The sequence below is a fragment of the Gallus gallus genome, chromosome 11 (genome assembly GCF_016699485.2).
Source record: "Gallus gallus isolate bGalGal1 chromosome 11, bGalGal1.mat.broiler.GRCg7b, whole genome shotgun sequence".
NCBI classification, from domain to species: domain Eukaryota; kingdom Metazoa; phylum Chordata; class Aves; order Galliformes; family Phasianidae; genus Gallus; species Gallus gallus.
This window is the reverse complement of record NC_052542.1, coordinates 686,114-707,397: the sequence shown is the minus strand read 5'-3', so window position 1 is coordinate 707,397 and position 21,284 is coordinate 686,114. Positions and strand designations below refer to the sequence as shown.

Genomic DNA, 21,284 nt, shown 5'->3' with positions numbered 1-21,284 from the left:
ACTAAAGGCAATAAACAGAAGATCTTGAGCTCTGTTTCAAGAAACTTATAACCAGCAGATCATTACAGTGGTTTCAGTACCACTTGCCTTGTTCTCCAAGCAGTTTGAGCATAGCAAGACATGGGACTGCAGGCTCAGAAGTTGTCCATCTGAGCCAGAGCAGCTGCTACCTGCTCAGTCAGCAAGGAGACAGCAGATGCAAGGCTGCCAGAGATGCAGGGACCTTAAGTGAAACTGTGCAAGACCACAGCCAGACTGCTTCAAATGACTTAAAAAGAACACCATGAAAAGCTAATATGAACAAAAAAAAAATTTCAAACAATGTTTAAAGGAAGAACCAGTCACATTAAATGCAAAACATGCAGTCCTAGGGAAAAAATAATTATGTATCCAGATCATTTTAGGGTATTTTAGTAATATACTACTGAGATATTGAAAACGAGAGATTATGATCAACTCACCCCCACATGTGTTTGGTTCAGGAACAGCTGGGCTTGCTCAGAGAGCACTGCAGCAGAAGCGGACTGTGTTTCTGCAGGTTGCAGATGCATTTGTACTGGGAGAAGCAGCACTATGCATGTCTTTATCAGCACATGATAGCGGGCAGTGAATCAGCACAGTCGATCACTTTCACTTTTAGAAGATATGCCAAAGAGTCTCTGAAAACAAAGGGGAAAAAGAACAATTCATCTGGAACTGCCCTCAGATTGATGCATCTCTCCTCCCCTCTGCAATGCCACCAAGTCACCCTCAAATTACTGCTTGCAAAAGGAACAGCAGCAGACACTTCCTTGGGATTGGACTCCACGATTCTTGTGCATCCCTTCCAACTCAGGGCATTCTATGCAGTGACAGAATAAACTCCCCTTATTTAGTAAACAGCTGAGTCTGACAGCATCTGCTCATACACCAAGCTCAGTAACACACAAAGAACTTGTTTCCAAGCCTCAAAAAATGGAAAGATTAAATACTTTGGCACAGAAGCTGGTGGAAGAGGTTGCTACAGATCTGCCCGGCAAACCAGCCTCAATTAAACCAGGTCCAAATGCAGGAAGAGAGGTTCTGAAGTGCAATTAAAAACCAACCAAGCAACCAACTCCTTCTCAAATACTGATGCATTTGAGCTGGCAAGATTAAGGAAAGGTTTACAACATTATAACGAGCGTGAGCTTAGCATTTGGCTGCTGGCAGCCAACTCACCATTGAAAGAGAGGCCAAAACTCTGCACAACTGGAACACAACGTGCTCAGAGGAGATAAAAGTGCCACCAGCACAAGGAAACAGAAGGGACACCAGGACAGGAGAAAGCTCACAATACAGGATGCATCTTCCTGAAGGATGAAATATATTGGGTTTTTTTTTCCCCACTAAGAGGTAAAAATCTCTGCATGTAAGCACGGAAACTTTGTGAGACTGGAAATTTAACTTCAAGCCTTCGGAAATATCTGCCATCAGCAAAAACTGGAGGCATACCCAGTGTTTTATTCCAGCAATACTTAGTGGTCTGCTTGAAAATATCACGGGAATGAAAGAGAACTGTTTGCCTTTTGAAAGAGTTTGTCTAAAAGAAGGAAGCCTGCAGGGCCCATCACACCAGCAGTACTGAGACAGGATAAGCAGACCCTCTTATCTGGTAGTGGACACTCAAAGAGGGGTATGAGCACACAGCAGCAGATAAAGGGGTTCTTTTGTAGCATACTTGCCCCTGCGCCAGCAGCAAAACCTCCTGAGGCAGCTAAACAAACACGTTGGCTCTAAGAGAATTAACCTCCCCCAAGCCATTTATATCCTTTTTTTCAGTAGTTACATTGCTAAGAGTCTCTGCAGCTGATGCTGAAGCCAAGCCGTGTCCCACTGTAACGCCGTGACTGGCTGCTACCCATGGAGCCAAGTCCTCTCCCAGCACAAGAGGTAGAAGACCCAAATCATACCATACAAGGAACATTCCTTGGGGGGACAAGAAAGAAACAACAAAAACCAAACATCAGCCATTGAACTGGATGTTATTTGAGTGATTTCCACGTGCCCAGTGGTTGCTGATGGCCGGCCAATACAAGTTGGTCATCCAATGGAGCATGCCAATGGAGAAGGGGCCAATGGAGGTGGCCTTGGTCTTGTTTGCTAAGAATTGGTGACTCATCCTCTGAAATGCTTTGATACAGCCAACCATAACACTGCCTCACGATGGAGAAAAGCCTCTCCTTTCCATGAAACGGAGCTGCCAAGAAAACAAGAACCTTCTCATACACATAAATGAGTAAAGAGGGTTTCAGCTGCTACAATAGCTTCTCCGGCTCCTGCCACAAGAGCGAAACCAGCGTGTTCTCCTCTTAGAGGAGCATGATGTAGCAGCTTTGTCAGGAAATGATGCAGCTTTTCAAGCACAAAACTAAGATCTAGGCAGCAATTTCCTATTAAGGAGGCAAAACGATTAGAAATACTTCCACAGCATCTTTCCTGCCCCAAAAAATGATGGTCCTAACAATGAAGGCACTGAAATACTTGCGATGCCTACCAAAGGGAGAGTTCAAATTACAAAGAGGACACACAGCTAGGAAATGCTGTAAGCTCATCAGCTCAGACCCAGAATACATCTTGTGTTTGCAAACAGAGGCTATTATAGCACGGAGAAGACCTCAGCTTTGGGATGATTAGGGTAGGTGAAGAAGTAACAAGAACTCCCAGCAAATTAACCATTCCTGGAGGCATTTAAGAAAAGGGTAGATGTGGCACTGAGGGATGTGGTCTAAAGAGCTCACAGTTACAGGCTGATGGTTGGACTTGATGATCTTAGTGGTCTTTCCAACCTCCACGAGGCCATGATTGTAGATCCCACCGAGGTCAGAGGTGAGCCCTGCAGAGAGCCTTGTGCAAATGAAGAGCAGGAGCGGCTCAGTGCCCAGCACAGCGACCCATTACACCCAGAAGTACATTGCAGACCTCAGCCAATCCCCTGCATATGCTCCTGCATGTAATAACTGAACATCAGCTTGCAGAATCTGAAGCAAAACCCTCATGCAATCATTTTGTTTTCTTCTAAAAATATCCTGCAGGGTTAACACCACGGGAAACGGCCCTTACTGGCACGCAGTGTGTCACTATTTGCAATAAAAGCCACTGCTGCAGTCATTTGGTTTCTTACTAGTCATAGCAAAAGCATCCTAAACCAAAAGCAGACTGACCTTGAGTCTTGCAGGAAAGGCTCAAACTTCCTAGCTCTTACCCGAGTGCTCCTCCAGTGCTGGGCTTTAAGCCTCCAACTCCAGTTTTGTTGGAAGGACACCACTTCTGAAGGATCTGCTCTTCTGTTGTGGGAGCAACAAAGAAGGAAGCAGCAGCAAACCCTAACACCACAGTGGTTTCCTTCTCTGCTGGCTCGCTGTAAGCCACGTTTTATAGCCTGCTGTCTCCAAAGCAACCCTGCAGCAAGGAAGAGAACCCTGCCTCACCCTGCTGGGGTCAGGGAGAGCAGCCCCAGCCCCGGGCTGCTCCTCTGCAGCCCTCTGAAATAAGCTAAAGTAATTACCTGCTGCGACTCAGAGGTCATCATTTCTCGACTCACGATCATTTAGATGGAAATACCCTTTGCACAGTGGCCTTTAACACTCTGTATGTCTAACCACCTTCTTCAGCACCAGCATCAATAACAGGGAATGCGACTTCCAGGTTTTCTCCCCAGGGGTTTGAAGCAGCAGAAGGATAAGGCCCTTAATAATAACGCCAAGCAGTGCCATATGCAGTGCATAAGGCAGGGGGTTGGAGCTTCATGATCCTTGAGGTCCCTTCCAACCCAAACCATTCTGTGATTCCATGCCTGTATCATCATTCAGAGACAGAAGTGGGGAAAGCACTAAAGCAAAGCTGGGGCTTGTTTTCAAAGGAAGATTAGGAGCCACACTGCACAAGGCTGAGCAGTCACCGGCACAGAGCACAGCCAGGAGCCCAGCTAGGCAGCGTGACTAAGCCATTATGAATGCATAAAACACACTGCAGTTTGGGACGTGTGAAAGATTCTCGTAACATCACTGAAAAATTCAGCGATACCTCTGTTGGGAGCTTCCATTCGGCGGCTGACAACTGCCTCCAGGAGCTGAGCGCAGAGCAGACGGTGTCTACAGCCTCCTAATCTCAGCCTCACCAGATCTGTCTCTCGATGGCACGGGTTATCATCACAAACAGGATGAATTAGCAGAGTGGCAGCAGCAGGACAAAGAAACTTCCGCTTCTTAATCCACGCAGCATCAGACAGCAGGCCAAGCTCTAAGCGACCCTGCCGGGCAGCCCTTCCCCTCCCAGCAAAACCTATGGCGTGTAGGATTTTAAGGCCTCTGCTGGTATGAGGAAACCCAGAGCAAGTTGGCCCAGGGGTTTAAGAGCCAAGAAGACGAAGGGGACGGACTGCCTGGCAAAGAGAACCCTCAAAAGGCAGTGGGTTAGGAAGAGGGCCGGCTCCGTGTTGCATGAGGCAGTCTGAAAGTGGCTTAAGCAGAAATGAGAGTCTCCTCTATTTCATTAAGGCTGCACACAGGGGGGAAAAAAAAAAGGCAGAAAGCTCAAGAACAACTGAAGAAGCTTTCATAAACCTACAGTGGTGTGAGCAGTCACAGACCTCTGCTGCTTCTCTGAAGTAACCTCTTGAGGAGTTTCAGGAGGGTTGAAGTTTAACTATCCAAATGCAATGAACAAAACCACTATTCCATCAAACATACCAGGGGGCAACACCCTGAGGAGAGTAAGGAGGGTCTGCAGGAACACGGCATGCATGCACACAAGTGGCACAGCCTTCTGACACACACCTAACCCACGACTCCAGCTATGTTCCCACCGGTTGGTGCACCCCGTGGGCTGGTTGATGGTGGCACTGGATGACCTCGGTGGTCTTTTCCAACCTGAACTACTCCCAGTGATTCCATAAAACAAGCAATCCAAAAAGCCACACTAATACTTCACCTCAAACACCCCCAGCCTTGGTTCTTCTCCTTCTGTCTGGCAGGACACCACGGTAGTCAGAAACCTAAAGCAGAAGTGCGGCGCTTTCTACGCCAGCGAAGACTTAGGAAAGAGAGAACCTGAAGCTGCAAATGTTCTGCATGCTTACAACTACAGCTCCTAAGGGAGAGGTGTCTCAGGAGGAGGACAGATGCCTCGTTACTGATCCTGGTGACTTGCTGAACACCCATTAACAAACACGTATTAATAAGCGTGGAGCAGCACTTCACCCCAGAGCATGAGAAAGCGACCTGAATGGACAAAATGACCCACTGAGTACACAGAGTTCCCATGGCAAAGCTGGGAAAGCTTCTAAAGCACAGTTTGGCCACGCCAGTGGCTGATGATGGCAGCAGATAACCACGCCGGCCAGTCACACCGTGAGTCATATGGGACTGCAATTTGTACCAGACCTCAAGGACATAACAAGGAATAGAAGAGGAAATAAAAGGATTGTGCTGGCACGGCTGTTGCTGCAACAAACCAACTTCAGTCAGTGCATACAGACCAGGAAGGAACAACCAAACATATCATCAGGACCCGGGGAAATGCAAGGGAAACAGCGACACAACGGAATCCTAATGACACGCTCGGAAGACAGTGGGGCTCAGGGCACCATATCTGCCTTTGCTGGCCTGAAACAAGGAATGAATTCAAGGCCTACTGAGCAAGCACACATTCAGGAGACAAAGCAAAATGCAAACAGCTTAAAATGCTGAACGCAACACACTGCCAATGGAGCAGAATAAGACAAAAGTCATCACACAAGCCTGCCTTCAATTCACAGCACGGCGATAGCATTTTAACCTGCTCCTCCGTGCAGAGGAGAAAAGCTAGCAGCACACACAAAGACCTGGCACAAAGCTGGGCAGAGCATCAGCAAACATCCACAGAACTTGAAAAGATACGGGGATGTTTTGGAACACAATGCATTATCAGCAGTGGGAATTACTGACGTGAGAGTAAACTTGAAGTGTGAAAAGAAACAGGCCAGTAGGTGTCCCAGGACGAATCACCATGCTCATCACATGGTGGTGGGTTGCTTAGATCACTGAGGTACATTACACCCATTCTTAAAGTAAAGGCAAACTTCCAGAGAAGCACAGAATGGAGTAATGCTGAGATAAAGGGCCACTGCATTAGGAAGGCAGAGGGTAGGACAGCACAGCGCTCAACTCCTGTGCTGCTCTTCACAGAACGGCCCAGGTTGGAAGGGACCCCAAGGATCACGAAGCTCCAACCCCCCGCCACACACAGGGCCACCAACTTCCTCATTTCATACCAGCCCAGGCTGCCCAGGGCCCCATCCAACCTGGCCTTGAGCACCTCCAGGGATGGACGGGGCATCCACAGCCTCTCTGGGCAGCTGTTCCAGCACCTCACCACTCTCACAGTGAAGAACTTCCCCCTGACACCCAACCTCAGTCTGCCCGCCTTCAACTTCAAACCACTTCCCCCAGCCCTGCCGTTACCTACCCTGGTAAAGCGCTGACCCCCCCTGCCCATGGGCTCCCTTCGGGTAATGAAAGGCTGCAAAAAAAAAAAAAAAAAAGTTCTTCACTCTGTAGGCCAAAGGCAGCCAAAAAGAAAGCGAAAGTCTTTGACAGAAAGCAGTGACTCAGTGCACCCGAAGCACAGCTGGCGCTGTACCTGAACAGATGGGAAACGTGCGGGACGGCTGCGTGAGAGCAACCGACGGCCTAAGAGAGGAGGTGAAAAGCAGCCTGAGCCAGCAAACAGCGACCGAGAGAGCCTCCAAGAGCCGCAACCCCTGCAAAGGCCCGCATTAATGACGCCCTGCCCATACAGGCGATGGGAAGCACACACCGGGAGCGCGCGGGACGAGCCTCGGGACAGCGGATGATGAGGGGGGACAGAGGCGGCGGGACGCCCCCCTCCCGCACAGCGCAGTAAGGCGCGCACACGCCTGGAGGAGCGCAGCCCGCTCGGCTCGCACTGACAGCGGGGGAGCGCGGATGAACGAGGGAGAAGCGGAGGCCCGGGTACCACCGGGACGGGGGAGCTGAGCGGGCTGCAGGGAGCGCAGCGTAAGCAGAGAGCGCTCACGGGAGGAGAGCGCGTCGGGCGCCGGGGAGACGCGCGGGGATCGCGGCACGGCGCCTCACAGCCGCTCCTCACCCACCCGCCGAGCTCCGGCCCCGCGCCTCAGCCCGCAGCACCGCCCCGCCGGCAGCGTGGCACCCGGCGCCGCACCCTCCCGCTCGGCCCCGCGCCCGCCGCGCAACCCGGCTCACCTCCGTCCCCGCCGACCCGCCCGCCTCAGCCCCGTACGCGCCGAACGCGCCGCGCAACCCCCGCCCCGAGCGGGCGACGCCGATCCTTTGTGCGCTAAGATGGAGGCCCCGCGCACCGCCCGGCCCCGCCCCGCCTCGCCGGGCCACGCCCCCCGCCGTCTCCCTAGCGACTCGCCCCGCCCCCGCCCCGCCGCCTCGTCCAATCGCAGCGCCGCGCTCGTCCCTCGCTCCCTGACGTCACCTCTGCCGGCTCTCCGCTTCCTCTCGATAGAGAGGCAGGGATTGGCTGAGGGCGGGGCGGAAGTGCGGCCGCAGGAAGCGCTCAAGCGGTTGGCTAGCGCGAGCGGAAGGGGCGGGGCGAGCCGCGGCGACGAGCGGGTCGGCGGGAGGGGCTGGATGGCGGCGCTTGGTGCCGGGCCGCGCCTCTCTCTGTGAAGGGCCCGCGGCGCGGTACGTCTGGCGGGGGCGGCCGGGGGTTCGTCGAGCGAGGGGGGGGCCGGGCCCGGTGAGCGAGCCGAGCCGAGCCGTCGCGATCCCACTAGCGGTGAACTCGGGGCTCCGTGGTGCGGGCTGGGAGCAGGCCCGGGCCTCTGCAGGACGCGCCGCTCCAGCGGCCGTGGCCTCCCGGGCTGCTGCGGCGGTGTGCTGAGAGGCCGCTGCGTACAACAGCGAGGCGAGGTCTGCGCTCGCGTCTGGCCCAGCCCGGGCGAGGCCCTGGGCCCTGAGGTTTGGGGTTTTAGTACTGGTTTTGTGACCATGCAATAGCATGGAAAAGAGTGCGGTTTGCAGCTGCGGTTGTTGCGGTGGCAGCGTGTCACCTGGCGGCCGGAGCGCCGTCAGCAGACGGGCTTAACGCAGGGCAGCGTAAAAACATCTGTTGTGTGTGGTCTGTGTGTGTGTTGGAGGTCAGGGAAGGCAAAGAGTGCGGCGAGATGAGCTGAATTCCAAGGTTTTAAGATACCTTCATGCTGGGCTGCAAAATAATTCCCCCCTGGTTTTGTGCCCCAGGATGTCATCTTTGACGCTGCCGTTTGAGGAAATGACCCATCAGCCACGAGCTCCCTGGGGCTGTAGTGAAAATAGGACAGAATCTTTAAGGTTGGGATGAGCACTAAGATCATCCAGTCCAATCGTCAGCCCACATCTGTGACTGCTCTAGACCCACGTCACTCCGTGCCACGTTCTCTTATCTTGAACACCTCCCTGGGCAGCTGTTCCATTGCCTCACCTCTCTTTTGGAGAAGAAACAGCTGTGCATCCAGCCATAGCTACACCCTAATCTGTTCCAAGTGGTTTAAAGCGCGTTATCTTAAGTGAGTTGGCTGAACCAGCAGGCAGATGGTTGGCGACTTTAGTCTTAAGACAATGCTGTGCTTCATCAGCCTCTTCAGTTTGTTTTTCTGACGTTGTCATCATTGTATCAGAACGTTTTGTTTCCTGTCTAAACAGATTGAGCTGGCAGGAGTGGGGAAACAGCTCATCTCAGTGATGCAGCGCTTGGTTAAGAAGGATGGCCTCGTTGTTCAGACCTGCGTTCAGGAGGGAGATGCAGTTTTTATGTTCTCTATAGGTTTCCAGCTCAAACCTCCATTGGAAATGACACATAAGAGCAGATATTCCATGATCTCTGGGAACTGAACTCATTTTAAAAACACATCATACTTTTAACAAATACTTGTATGGTGGTGCTTTAACCTGGATTTCTTCTGAGGCCTCAGTTAGTCATTTTGTCCTACAGACAATAGCCCAGGAAAGCTATACTCTATGAGAACGTCAGGGGTCTGCTTTCTGCAGCAGTGGTTCATTGTGTGGAGGAAGAACAACAAACTGTTTCCTTCAGTTCTTAGTTATGGCATCCCTCCCTGGAAGAATAACAGGCTTCTCTTCCAGTGCTGAAATGCAGGCCGGGGGGGTGGTCCTAAATGGACCAAAAATTAGCATTAACCCCTCTCATTCTGTAGTGTAGAGCTGGCAGGAGCCATCTGGCTCACCCAGGGAACTTGTCACCCCAAAACAACAGTGATAGCTGTCCAAATTGAGTTTCCTTCTTAGGCTGACTCCTCGGAGCATCTCAACCCCAGGCCGAGGATCGAGGCAGGGATGTGGGCGCTCCTTGGGAATCCCCAGCTGGAAGCAGGGGTGTGCTGTGCGAAGGGGGTGCGCTCCCCTGGTCAGTAGTGCTGCTCCAGATCTCTAACCACAGCCCCTTTTCATCCTGAGGGGGAGTTACCTCTCTCTCCATCAACAGTTGTACACCATAAACCTCTACACAACTTTACCTCGTGCTCTGGCCCCTGCTTGCTCCCCTGGTACAGCCTAAGCAGGCCCAGCTCTGTGTTTTTCAGAGCATGTAGTAATATCTCGTGCACTGATAAGTGAAAGCGGGTGCCCGGTGTCTGTCACGTTGTGTTTTTAGGTCAGTTCCACCATGGATGGGGGAGATGGCTCTGCCGACCTCGTGATAAACAAGAGGTTTGTGTCTGAAGCAGAGCTAGAGGAGCGGCGAAAGAGAAGACAAGAAGAATGGGAAAAGGTCCGAAAACCTGAAGACCCAGAAGGTATGGGATAGATTTTTAGTAATTATAAGAAAGAGATCCAGGGGTATTTCAAGGAACACGAAAATAAAAAGTAGTAGCTCATACTCTGCAAGCTCCTAAAGGTTTTTCCTTGAAGAAAGTAAGAACTGTTGGTGACTTAATATTTCTAACATACAGTCTCATTTCCTCAATCATTCCTTCCTTTCAGAGTGCCCAGAAGAGGCATATGACCCACGCTCTTTGTATGAAAGACTTCAGGAGCAGAGAGAAAAGAAGCAGCAGGAGTTCGAGGAGCAGTTTAAGTTCAGTAAGCACCAACCTCTGTTACTTTAAACAAAACTCAGCAAACTGCAGCAGCCGTATGCAGCATCTGCAGGTCGTGCCTGCAGGTCTTACCTGTCTGTCTGAGAAGCAGAGAGCTGAGAAGGGTATTCAAAGGTAGTAGATAATCCTGCAGATGACAGACAATTCTCTGCATCGAGGCAGTGCTGCGCATGCATTGCATTTCCTATTGCAATTTCCTAACCGTAATTAGGTGAGGCTCAAACTTCACAGAACAATTAGAGGCTCAAGATCAGCACTTGGGTGAAGTGAACGTGGAGGAGCTGAGCCTTCAAAAAGAAGATATTATGAAATGAAAACCTGATTTCTACCAATGTTTGAATTTCTGGTTTTACAGAAGAATCCTTTGCTTTGTATCACTTGTAGATGTGCTGCTGAGAATAAAGACGATAACGAGAACTAGAAAATTAACAGTCAAAATGGGACCTATTGGCTCTATTTAAAGAGACGTGAGGGTGATGCTGTGGGACTCCATTTTAAGGCAGCTTCTTGCTGATTTTGGTTCTTTAGCTGGAAGTCCTACCCTCAAACTCTTGCACTCTTTAAGCTCCGCGTTGCATAGCTGGATTCTGTCTAGAATTTCTTACGTTAGCCATGGAACAGAACTGTGTCTGACCTTTAACAGTGTTTGAGTTTTGCAGACCTTTCCTGTTGGGGACGGCAGGTTGCCAGTTATCAGTGTAAACGGATTGCTGAGCTTGCCATTAGACTGAATAGGACTGGGCTGTGAGGTGAAGATTAAAGAAAACCCAACATCTGCCTCATCTAAAAGCCTAAAAATCCTTTTATGGAATTAAACTAATGACTAAAGGTGGTGTTTGGGTTCAGATTCCTCAGGCTGATGCTGCAAACAGCAAAACTTGGTTTCTCTAACAAGTACTTTTGAAGACCTTTCTAAATCAATAACTTGGATAGAGAGATGTTGACCGTTTGTCTAACAGAAGGGAAGACCCTACTGAACTCACACACACCTACAAACCCCGCCTTGCTTAGCTCTGTGGTAATGGTGTGCTTGAACTGTGTGAGTCCGGTGGAGGTTTTGTTGCTCAAGCATTTAAGAGTGGGCTTGCTTAGCGTCCAGTATCATTAACCAGAAGATATTTCTACTCCTTAATTACAGAACAGAACAGTTTGTCCTTTGTGGGGTTTGCTTTGTGCCTATTACTTGACAAGGTAGTGGAACTGCTAGAAGTTGGTCATCCAGGACTCAACTCACTGTGTTCCCAGTTACACTGTGCAAAGTATTCTATCTCAGCAGCATTCAGAGTCGTCATCTGCAAGATGTGGATGGCTCCCTGCATTTCACAAGGCAGTTGGAAATCATCAGCTGAAAAATCACCTGAAGAGAAGGGTGAAATGAGGGAAGATCATGGCTGCTCCCCACAGGGCCTGAGCTTATCTATATGCATTCTTTTTTTTCCAGAAAATATGGTAAGAGGCTTAGATGAAGACGAGACAAACTTCCTTGATGAGGTTTCTCGGCAGCAAGAGCTACTAGAAAAGCAACGAAGAGAAGAAGAGATGAAAGAACTAAATGAATACAGAATATCCTTTGCTTATAGGGCTGGCGTTCTTATACTGGGGGTTTGGAGTCTGGACTGTAGTTTTAGTCTGTCATTCACATCCTTATTGTAATACTGCTTTATAGAACACGCGTGATGATTCTCTTTTATTGTTGTAGCTTGGATCTCCTACTAGGATGTTTGATTCCAGGCCACCAGCCCTTCACAAAGATGTACTGCAGAGCAGCATAGGACACTTTTTGTCTTTAATCTGCATCAGAAAGGGGAGATCTGGAATGATTGTAGGATCGCTGTCTGTTCTGAACTGAATGTCTTCTGAGGGTTACCTCACTTGTACAGAAAGCAATGGTTGCTTCGCCTCCTAATGACCACCACTGCTTAAAGTAACGAGTGAACAGAGTGCAAGTTCTCAAGGATACTGTAGTATAAATGAGTCTGAAAGCAGAAAAAGGAGCGAGCAGCTCATATTTATGAGGCGACCAAAAATATTCAGTAAATGCTACAGAGAGCTGCATTACCTTATGTTAGTTAAGGATTCATAACTCAGCATCTGAATCTTCTGTGAAGAGCATCCAAGCTCTCACTAATTCATTTATGAAGAGGCAGTACTGATGCATTTTTTTAATAACTTTTTTTTTTAAATGTCAGATTTAAGCTGAAGTTGGCTGATGGATCTGGAATATTTCCTTGATTTGTTGGATCTAATTATGGGATATCCACGGGGTGTATTTAGGTTCTCTGCCGGTTGCTCGAATGTCTGGTTGATGCAGGGATGTGCAGAATCAGATAGTGCTGTGCAAGCAGCTGACAGCCCTAGTTAGGTCACATATGTCCAGGGGTGAATCATACCAGCTCAGAATGAATCTCCTGTTGTCTTGGATAAGCTCCATAATGCAGTGATCCCTGAATTTACTGAGCAGGGCTTCTTCCAGATGTCCACATCGAACCTCAGTCTTAGAATCAGCCAGCTTTGTGTCTGAAGTCCTGATGCAAGCTAACTGCAGAACTTGCTGCTAACATACTGGGTAACGTCACATAGAACCTTGAAGCAACTTGCTAAATGACCCACAGATTGAACAATTTTTGGTGGTATTCATTCATAAGAGCCCTGGGTGGTCTGTAGGCACTGTGCAGGAGTTCCTCCAGGCGAGAAAGAGGATTGTCAACCCAGTAGGTGTGATGATTTAGTCTTCATAAAACATCCACTTTAAGAGATGTTGTTCCATAGTGAAAACCTACATCAGTATTGAAGTACAGAGCTTGTTTCTTTGTTTTCCTTCTTTTTCTGTGGTTAAAAAAAGTTCATGAAACCATACATCCTAAAGATAAGAGTGCATTCAAATATTCCAGCACTCAAAAAGGAGAAATTCACATGCATTCATATGGATCCATAGGACTTTTATTTCCTCCTATATGAATAGCTGGGTTTTCTAGCTCCTTACCCTGCCTCTTCAGCATTGGGCTGACTAGATTTAAAGATTTTTCTTAAGCCAGTTTCAAGAACCGCTTGAAAGCAGCAGCAGCATCCCTTTGTCTTCAGTGCTGTGTGAACTCCCTCCAAGGAGAAGGCGTTACGATTGTAGGATGGTGCAACATCAAACCGTTGTTGGCAGGACAAGCTTCTGGATTGCTTCTGTTAGCCACAGGATGGCACTCCTGTGCCATCTTAAAAGCATCGCAACGGCAGTTGTTGGAGTTTGACTTGAGGCAGGGAGCAGTCAGGGCTGTTGCTGTATCCTTGGGAAAATCCAGTTAGGGAGGGCACCTGAACATCCTTAGACGAAGGGGATCAGAGACTGAGTGGGTCACTCCAAAGTAAGGTGCTGGTTTATAGTTGGCAGGTGTTCGGTGGTGGGATGGGAACTGGGACCTTAAATAGGAACATGAAATTCACTGTTGGATATTTACATGCAGTAGCTGGGACTCAGGGCTCAGTTACATTGAGCGGTCACTGGGAATGGCAGTCAGAGAAGGAATTTGTAGAAAGGCAAATTTAAGGTTATAAGCTAATATCCTTTTAAAATAGGTTAACTCTCCTCTGCCACGTGCAATGTTAAGGTTTGAGGAAGCTTTTATGCCTCTACCGGTACCTCACAAAGAGGCCTCTCCTGTCTTGGCTGAAGGTGCCAGATAGGTGTCATCACAAATAAGTCTCCTTCACTAGAATATGTGAATGAGCTTCAGTTGCTGCTGTCAGCTAAGTGTGTCAGGGAGGAAGAGCCTCTCCTCTCCGTTCCTTCCTCGTTGATCCCTTAACCCTTAATTCACAGCACTCTCACTAAAGTGGGAGTGGGTATGGACCCAAAGAAGGAAACTGAGAAGAAATTGCCCATGAAGTCAGTGGAAAACAAGAACAAATTCTCTCAGGCAAAGCTGTTGGCAGGAGCTGTGAAACACAGAAGGTTAGTTTCACACTTCTATAAATGCATGAGGAATGGAACCTGGTTAACAGTGTAAAGGGAAGCAGGCCAAAACTGCCTCCAGAGAACGAGGTGCAAACCTTAGCCCTAAAGAAAAAAGGGGGGAGGTACAGGAAAAGACCAGCCTTGTTTCTATGGGCTCTCACCAACTGTTGGAGAAACATGAGGCAGTTCAAACAGATAAGCATGTGTAAAGCAAGTGGGTAGGCTCTCCATTCTAGGCTGCCAGGCTTGGGCAATCCTGCTGTGGGTTCCAGAGTTTCTCTCTTTTTCAGCTCTGAAAATATCAGCATTCACCTCAGTTCCATAATCCAATTCAGATCTTCCTAACAACCTATTCGATGCCTGTTTAAAATGGATCATCTTAAGTAGTTGCTGGGGGCAGTGTGGGGAGGACTTTGCATACTGATCTGATCCGAGGGCATCAGGCAAACGTCCCGTGTTCCTCACCCATTGGCACTGATGCATCAGCACCCTTCCTGCCCCACAGCGATAACAGTTGAGTTTGTGACCTGCTGCCTGTTTTGATCTCAACTTGCAAACGCAGCTGCTGGTGTGCTCTGGGTTACAGATAAACCAGGCACCCGGGCCCAGGCTGAATCTCTACAATGACAAATCATTGAATGCTTAAGGCAATTCCTGAGATGTAGAAATTCAGGCAGTAGTTTTAAATGCATCCTAGAGAATGAGTGTATGAGTAGAAGGACCAGAGCAATAGGGGATGTTACAGAAGAAGTGCTCACCTCTCTCTGAAGAGCCAGGCTTGCAGGAAAAACTCCACAGAGGAAGAATCTACAGCAAGAGATCCTTCCCCAGTGGCAGTCAGCCCTTAAATGAGGTCTAAGCGAGGTGCAGCCAGGCTCCACCCCTTCCTATCACACAGCTGAATTGCCTCCACCTGTGCTCCCTGGGCTGACCAGGTCCTTTCCCATGTGCTCAATCAATGGCTCAGGCCGTGACTCAACAGTTCCCACATGAGAGATGATTATTTTAGAAGCTTGTCTTGTAGGGTGATGTTTAGCTCCCAGTACAGTAGTAATTGCTGTCTGTGCAAACTGAAGCAAGCTCTTCCAGCACCTCATACGTGGGGTATTGGGTTTTTTAAAGGGAGAGAAGAAAAACCTCTAACCAGCAGCAAGCAGCCAGCAATGCTTCCTGTTGCGACCAGTGGTACATAACCCAGTGGGGTGCGGGGAGGGAGCTGGTGTGTGCTTAGTGGTACATGTGAAGTCTGCAGACAGCATCTGTTTGAAGAGAGCACCTTACCTGACACGTTGGTGCCATCACCAGCTTTCTTTGCAGTCCTCTGTTCTTGCTGTCTTATTTTCTGTTGCACGCTATCCAGAACCAAACACAGCGTGAGTTCAACATCTTCTTTCAGAGCAGATGTCCTGGAAAGGACTTCTAGTATTAAAACCTTCTTGCTCAGAATAACCTTTCATCTGTCCTTCGTGTTCTGCCACGGGAGGGGGAAAAGACCCCGGAAGGGGAAGAACACTGATGTTGGACCTGCAGGGTGGTGACTGCTCAACTTTGTCAGGCAGGGAAACCAAAGCTCACGTGCTCATTGGTGGTCTCTGGGATATTCCAGCTGAGCAGGAGTCCCAGAGCGAGCTCTGGATCACTCCCTGCTGGAATAGCTGTAGCATGTGAGGCAAAAGAGTGATTCTGAACCTCACAGTAATGAAGTGGAAGCTTATGAGGAACGAGACAATTTCTTTCCTTTTTCCCCACAGTTCAGATGGTGGTAACAGTGTGAAGAGGTTGAAACTCGATACTGACCACGAAGAAAAGAACCAAGGTATGTCCTGATCTCTGCTGTCAGGAAGCTGTCTGCCTCTCACCTGAACAGCACCTGACTTCGTGAGTGTAGGATCTGGTGGAGGATTTGCTTTTCTGCTCCGTCATCATGCTAGGCAGCACAGGTCGGCGTGTTACCTCCTACTGCCGTGGCTATGGTGACTGTGGGCATTGACAGCCGTTGCAGAAGGAACCTCCTCTGGTCATCAGTCCATCCCTCGCCTATACCATTCCTGACAGATGACTGTCTAAGCTGCTCTTAAATCTCTGCAGATAGAGACTGTGCTCCCTCCCGAGGCAGTTGATTCTAATGCTTAGCTGTTCTTACCAAGCTGTTCTTCAAGTGCTTTCCCTGATAAATAATGGGAGTCTCCTTAGCCGCATTTCGAGCCCAGTGCTGCTTCCGTCAGCCAGAGACACGGAGAACAGCTCATTCCCTTCCACCAGGTGTATTTGTGCACCACCGCTGCTCGCTTTTCATGCCACAAAGTGATCTTGTCCATCCTGAAACCAGCTTATTTCAGAAAACTGTGAGCAACTAGAAGAAAAACTAAGCTGTGTTTCAGCCTTAGCTGTCAGGATTGCAATTGACTCGTTGTCAAGATCTTCTGACACAAATAGGGTGAGCTGCGATTGTGTAATGACAACCCAAGGCGCTTCCTGCATCTCCTTCTGTTCAGTAAACTATCAGAACGCTGGAAAAAAATTAATGAGCTGTGGAAGATGGGAGCCGTTGACTTAGCAGAGCACTGGAATGAAACTATTCCCCAACTATGCTGTTGTATTGTTAAAAAAAATCACAAACTAATTGCATAAAACAGAGCTATTTATTCTTATTTAGTGGGTTTGCTATTTGACACCTATCAAACTGACAACCTTAAGAATAAAAATCTGTAATGCCAGCATAGAGCTGGGCTTAACTACGATGGGAAAAAGTCCCCCGAGGTAGCAAGTCCTTCCTGTCAGAATAGCTTTTGTGCTGCGTAAAGCCGCCTTACGCTGGGATTAAATCCTGCAGTCACCCACTACTGGCGTGCTGGTAGCAGGTGAATGGCACACAGCAGCTCCTGGGGTGATGAAAGAAACCCTTTCCTGCGCTCTGGGTTCTGACTGAAGTCCTTCTCTTGCAGAAAAACCGTCCTGTGTTCCCCTGGGGAGCAGCTCTGTGGGAGGATCTGCGGTCCACTGTCCGTCGGCCGCGGTCTGCATTGGGATCCTGCCTGGCCTCGGCGCCTACTCTGGCAGCAGCGACTCGGAGTCCAGCTCGGATGGAGAAGGCACCATCAATTCCACTGGGAAGATTGTCTCTTCTGTCTTTCGTAGCAACAGTTTCTTTGATGGTCCGTAACAAAATCCCTCCGTGTGTAATGTAGTGCAGAGTTCACTTCCAAAGCCCTGGTGGATGTTCGATGCATCCTTCTGTCCCAAATATAATATTTCTAGCTAACCTCTCAACTTTAATACATTCAGATGCTTCTAAAATAATTCATTTTTATTTTTTTCCCCGATTTTTTTTTTCCGTTTCTGGGATTCTTACTGAGCCTGAGGTGGGAACGCTGCCACCCCAAAGCAGAGGGCACACCTCGCCCTGTAGGTGAGGGATGGGGTAGAGGAGAGAGCGCCTTTTTATGATTCTCGTGGAAAGACAGAATGAATTTTGGTGATCTGTGGAGTTTATACAAGACCAACAGGCAAAAAAAAAACACCCAAAAACGCACTTGAAGCACGGAAGTCTTGTAGGAGCAGCCATGTGTTCTGTTTTAAAATGTCATTTTTATTCTGTATTTGAGAAATGGGGGCAGAACAAAAATCGAGCAGATGGTGAAGTGTGGATTGCCATGACACTGTAAAGAAGTTTTAGTGTTACGCGATTAAAGACATTCTGAATGCATTTTTTTTTTCCATCTTGGCTTGTGCCATTCATAATTGTTCCTGTTCCATTAAGCAATTCGGGTTCTGCTCAGCCAGCCTTGTCCTCAACCCACCGCCGAGACGGGGCTGAGGCGGTGCCCTCCTTCTGAATGAGTGCAGTGGAACTGTTGGTGGTGGTTCTGCTCCAGCTCAGCTCCCGTGGTGTACTGTGAGTACCGAGGGGGTGGGGTATCCTGGCTCAGTCAAACCAAGCTGTGCACAGATTGGAGAACAACACCGCCTTTTGCAGTAGGAGAGCAATGGCTGTCGAAGTTCTGTCGAATTTAAGAGACCTTACGCTGCCCGAGTGCTACCTGGCACTCTGGTTTTTGCTCCCGAGCTGCTCCTGCCTTTCCTAGCTTCTCTAATGATGGAAGATAGGCAGATCTCCCACTGCCTCGATTTAAACCTGCTTTTCTCCAGAGTTGCTTGTGAAGGAGCCTTGCGTAGCTGCAGTGGAGAGGTAAGTGTCTGCCTGGTGTGAAGCTCGATCCATGATGTCTCTGAAAAGCCAGAGCAGCAAACCCCAGCCACGAGTGCTTTCCTGAATGGTATTTCGCATAGCTGCCCTCCAAGCAGCTGTTAGATTCAGATGGAAATGCAGAGTGGGGTTTGGCAGTTGTGGGCAGACGCAGTGGTGCATAGGAGCTTGCAGGTGGTTGTGTTGGACCCTACATGGCCAGGAGGGAGACAATTCTGTGGGAGAGCCCTGCTTTCCTCATTTCTTGAGCAGGATCGGGGCAGCTGGGGAGCCCCGTTAGCTCACAGCAGCCCTTGAGCTCGAGTCCCTTCCAGCAAGCTGCTCTTGCAGCTGCCCTGTGTAAGCAAGCTGCTGTGCAGCCTGGCTACCAAGTCCCATTTACTGTCTTACAGACAAAGTCATTTGATTTTAAAGGTATTAACTGCGCTCTGAGGAACTGTATGAAGGGCCAGAGGGCAAATCAGCCCAACTGGAAGCAGCTGGGGCAGGAATACTGCCCTGGGGTTGGGAAAGGACTCCAGCAGCACCATCGTTTCATGGTGGAATTGAAATATTTCAGATTTCCTTCTCTCTGCGTGAGGTTTCCTGATGGAAAGAAAAAATTTTTCCAGAGCCCCAGACTTTGATGTGAAAGCTGAGCAGCACAGAGCCTGCCTGGCTGGCAGTGGAGCTGCGTACAGCGTTAGTTCTAAACAAGCCACCATTCAGGGACCGCTTCCCTATTTGGAAAAGGGGGGGGGGGGGGGAGAGTTGGGTATTTTTTCCTTTCCAGAGGGCTTTGCAAGGCAAACATTTCCCTGAGCTGGCCCCACCTTCCAGGGCTGAGGCTGGCTTAGGCCCTGCACTGTGCCAATGTGCTCTAGACATGGTGCAGGTGGAGCAGCCAGGGGCGATGGCTGCCCCAGGCACTCAGCCCTCACACAGTACTCCCAGCCCAGACCAGACAGCAGCCCCTTGTTTTAAATGTCCGAGTTTCTTTATTAACCTGAGTATAACAAATATAACATGTACACAGTATAAAAATGAACATAGAGCATGACAGCGGTACGGGTACGGCACAGATACACGACCAGTTCAACAAATGGTAACAATAATAATAATAATAATAATATATTAAGCATTTCACTGTTGGAAAAAGCAAGTTTTGTTTGTAAAAATTGTATCCTGTTCCACTAAAATTATACAAAGTACATTCAATACTGAAAAGTGACTCAATGGAGTGGGACTGGGGCATGGCCCGGCCTCTCGGTGTTACCTCGGGCTGCAGCCGTACAAAGTGGATCCAGGCGCTTCTCCAGGATGAGCTTTAAGAACTTAACACTTAAATTAAGAAGTACAAACCTGTGTGTTTCGGGGAGGGTATTCTTCATTGAACAGCATGTGGAACATGCACTTTCAGTGGGACCAACAGACTTCGGCAACATGCAGACGGGGCCGGGCACGGCGCTACGCGGGCTCCAAGTTGATGGGGGGCAGGTTTTGGTGCTTGAAGTACTGCACAACTTGCTGGGGCAGCTCTGCCAGCACAGCTTTGGCCAGTGTCTCCTTGGGGGCCTGCAGGCAAAACGAAAAAGCAGCAGGTGGCACAGGACTGGATACAGCTGTGGTTATACTGTATGTCACCATCTTGGGGACAGTTCTCTTGCAGGGCAGAGCGAGGCAGGTGGTGTGGGAGAGGGTAGAGCTGATGGGCGCACAATGAGTGCTCTCTCTTTTAAGTGGCTCTGAAACGTTTTGGCATCTGCTGGGGATGCCCCTCTTCCAAGATGAGAACCACACACAGAAGGACGTGGGTCGGATCACAGAAACACAGAATCAGAACAGTTTGGGACCTCAAAGATTGCCTCCTTCCAATGAGATGTCACATCCAGACCATGGGCAGGGACACCTCCCATTCACCAGGTTTCCCCAGAACCCCATCCAGGACCTGGGGCACGCCCAGCAATGGGGTACCCACAGCTCTGGGCAGCTGTGCCAGGGCCTCACAGCCCTCACAGCCAATAATTTCTTCCTTACATCTAACCTAAACTTCCCGTTAGTTTAAAGCCATTCCCCCTTCTCCTATCACTACATCCCTTGACAAGAGTCCCTCCCCATCCTCCCTGGGGTCCCCGTAGGTACTGGAAGGCCACAGTGAGGTCTCCCTGGAGCCACCTCTTCTCCAGGGGACGGCACCGCAGCCCCGGGCCCCACTGCTGGGGGGCACAGACTCACATTGCGGAAATCCCGGAAGGGCACAAACTGGACGATGTCACGCACGGCCTCCTCGCCAGTGTGGGAGCGCAGCACCCGGCTGTCCCCATCCAGGAACTCCATGGCAGCGAAATCAGCATTGCCCACTCCCACGATGATGATGGACATGGGCAGCTTGGATGCCTGCACCACGGCATGGCGCGTCTCATCCATGTCACTGATGACTCCGTCCGTGATGATGAGGAGGATGAAGTATTGCTGCAGAGAGGGGAACAGAGGGTCAGAGCTATGCAGGGCTGCAAGGGACACATCTACTCTAGGCTCACTGCTGGCAGATGCCAGCACACAGAGCTGAAGGAGGGGGTGAGGGGACAGATGGACGGACACAACAGCAAGGCTGCGGCAAGCGCACCCCACCAAGACCAGCGCCTCCACCTCCTCTCCCTCAGGGGAAAGTAATGGTTCCATTTTGGTGCATTACACATCTCGCGCGTGGTAGAGAAATGATGAAAAACAAGCACTTAGGAGCATTAAAGCCTTTTGTTCCTCTCCTCATTCTTTCCATTTCCTCTGAAAACCACCAGCGCCGACATCTAGAAAAGCAGGAGACGCAGCCCGAAGCCCATTTTCTTGTTTTCCCTCCAGCCCACATCTTGTCTCTTGAAATCTCCCCTAAGTGCTTTTTTCCCTCAGCTAAACTCTGAGTGCAAATGAGGGTGGGTTTCTGGCACCGCTGTGCCGCAGCAGCCGGACCTGCTCCTGCCCTGAGCACTGCAGGACCCCGGGCACAGCCCAGGAAGCACAGCACTGAAACAGGGCAAACACATGGAGCT

At 49.7% G+C, this 21,284-nt stretch overlaps 3 protein-coding genes and 1 long non-coding RNA gene across 14 annotated transcripts in view; 1 reads left to right on the top strand and 3 right to left on the bottom strand.

Annotated features, from left to right (window-relative positions):
• Positions 1–467: 467 nt before the first annotated feature.
• LOC124417135 (glycine-rich RNA-binding protein 10-like) lies at positions 468–8,211 on the bottom strand. The gene is made up of 4 exons (XM_046899555.1): positions 8,206–8,211; positions 7,245–7,475; positions 6,466–6,519; positions 468–659 (listed from the first exon to the last, which is right to left on the bottom strand). The coding sequence occupies exons 1-4, from the start codon at positions 8,209–8,211 to the stop codon at positions 612–614; spliced, it is 339 nt and encodes a 112-aa protein (XP_046755511.1). The 3' UTR covers positions 468–611.
• Positions 7,611–17,757, top strand: FAM192A (family with sequence similarity 192 member A). Its single transcript, NM_001277541.2, has 7 exons — positions 7,611–7,694; positions 9,661–9,802; positions 9,990–10,088; positions 11,547–11,668; positions 13,915–14,048; positions 15,803–15,867; positions 16,997–17,757. Exons 2-7 carry the CDS (start codon positions 9,673–9,675, stop codon positions 17,212–17,214), a joined length of 768 nt encoding a protein of 255 aa, NP_001264470.1. The 5' UTR covers positions 7,611–7,694; positions 9,661–9,672; the 3' UTR covers positions 17,215–17,757.
• LOC107054262 lies at positions 13,028–14,874 on the bottom strand. The gene is made up of 2 exons (XR_001468383.4): positions 14,810–14,874; positions 13,028–13,516 (listed from the first exon to the last, which is right to left on the bottom strand). It is a non-coding gene; the product is annotated as an uncharacterized LOC107054262 (long non-coding RNA).
• Positions 17,758–19,215: 1,458 nt separating the features above from the next.
• CPNE2 (copine 2) overlaps positions 19,216–21,284 on the bottom strand; it is a 40,988-nt gene continuing 38,919 nt past the window's right edge. For 7 of the 11 annotated variants that reach the window (XM_040707034.2, XM_046899403.1, XM_046899400.1 and 4 more), the window contains one exon: positions 19,216–20,709. In XM_040707034.2, coding sequence (XP_040562968.2) covers positions 20,326–20,709 — 384 coding nt within the window. In that variant the 3' untranslated portion in view covers positions 19,216–20,325. The remainder of the gene's footprint in view (positions 20,710–21,284) is intronic. The other 4 variants (XM_040707035.2, XM_046899404.1, NM_001278011.2 and 1 more) reach the window with 2 other exon arrangements.

What these genes read in the sequence shown, in the direction of transcription:
- LOC124417135 (XM_046899555.1), bottom strand. An exon ending in GCGGGTCGGCGGGGACGGAG is followed by an intron (nt 6,520 to 7,244) that starts GTGAGCCGGGTT and finishes TTTTTTTTGCAG; the next exon opens with CCTTTCATTACCCGAAGGGA. An exon ending in GGGGTCAGCGCTTTACCAGG is followed by an intron (nt 660 to 6,465) that starts GTAGGTAACGGC and finishes CTTTGTTTTCAG; the next exon opens with AGACTCTTTGGCATATCTTC.
- FAM192A (NM_001277541.2), top strand. Translation starts at nt 9,673, where the DNA reads ATGGATGGGGGAGATGGCTCTGCCGACCTCGTGATAAACAAGAGGTTT. An exon ending in CGAGGAGCAGTTTAAGTTCA is followed by an intron (nt 10,089 to 11,546) that starts GTAAGCACCAAC and finishes TTTTTTTTCCAG; the next exon opens with AAAATATGGTAAGAGGCTTA. An exon ending in GGAGCTGTGAAACACAGAAG is followed by an intron (nt 14,049 to 15,802) that starts GTTAGTTTCACA and finishes TTTTCCCCACAG; the next exon opens with TTCAGATGGTGGTAACAGTG.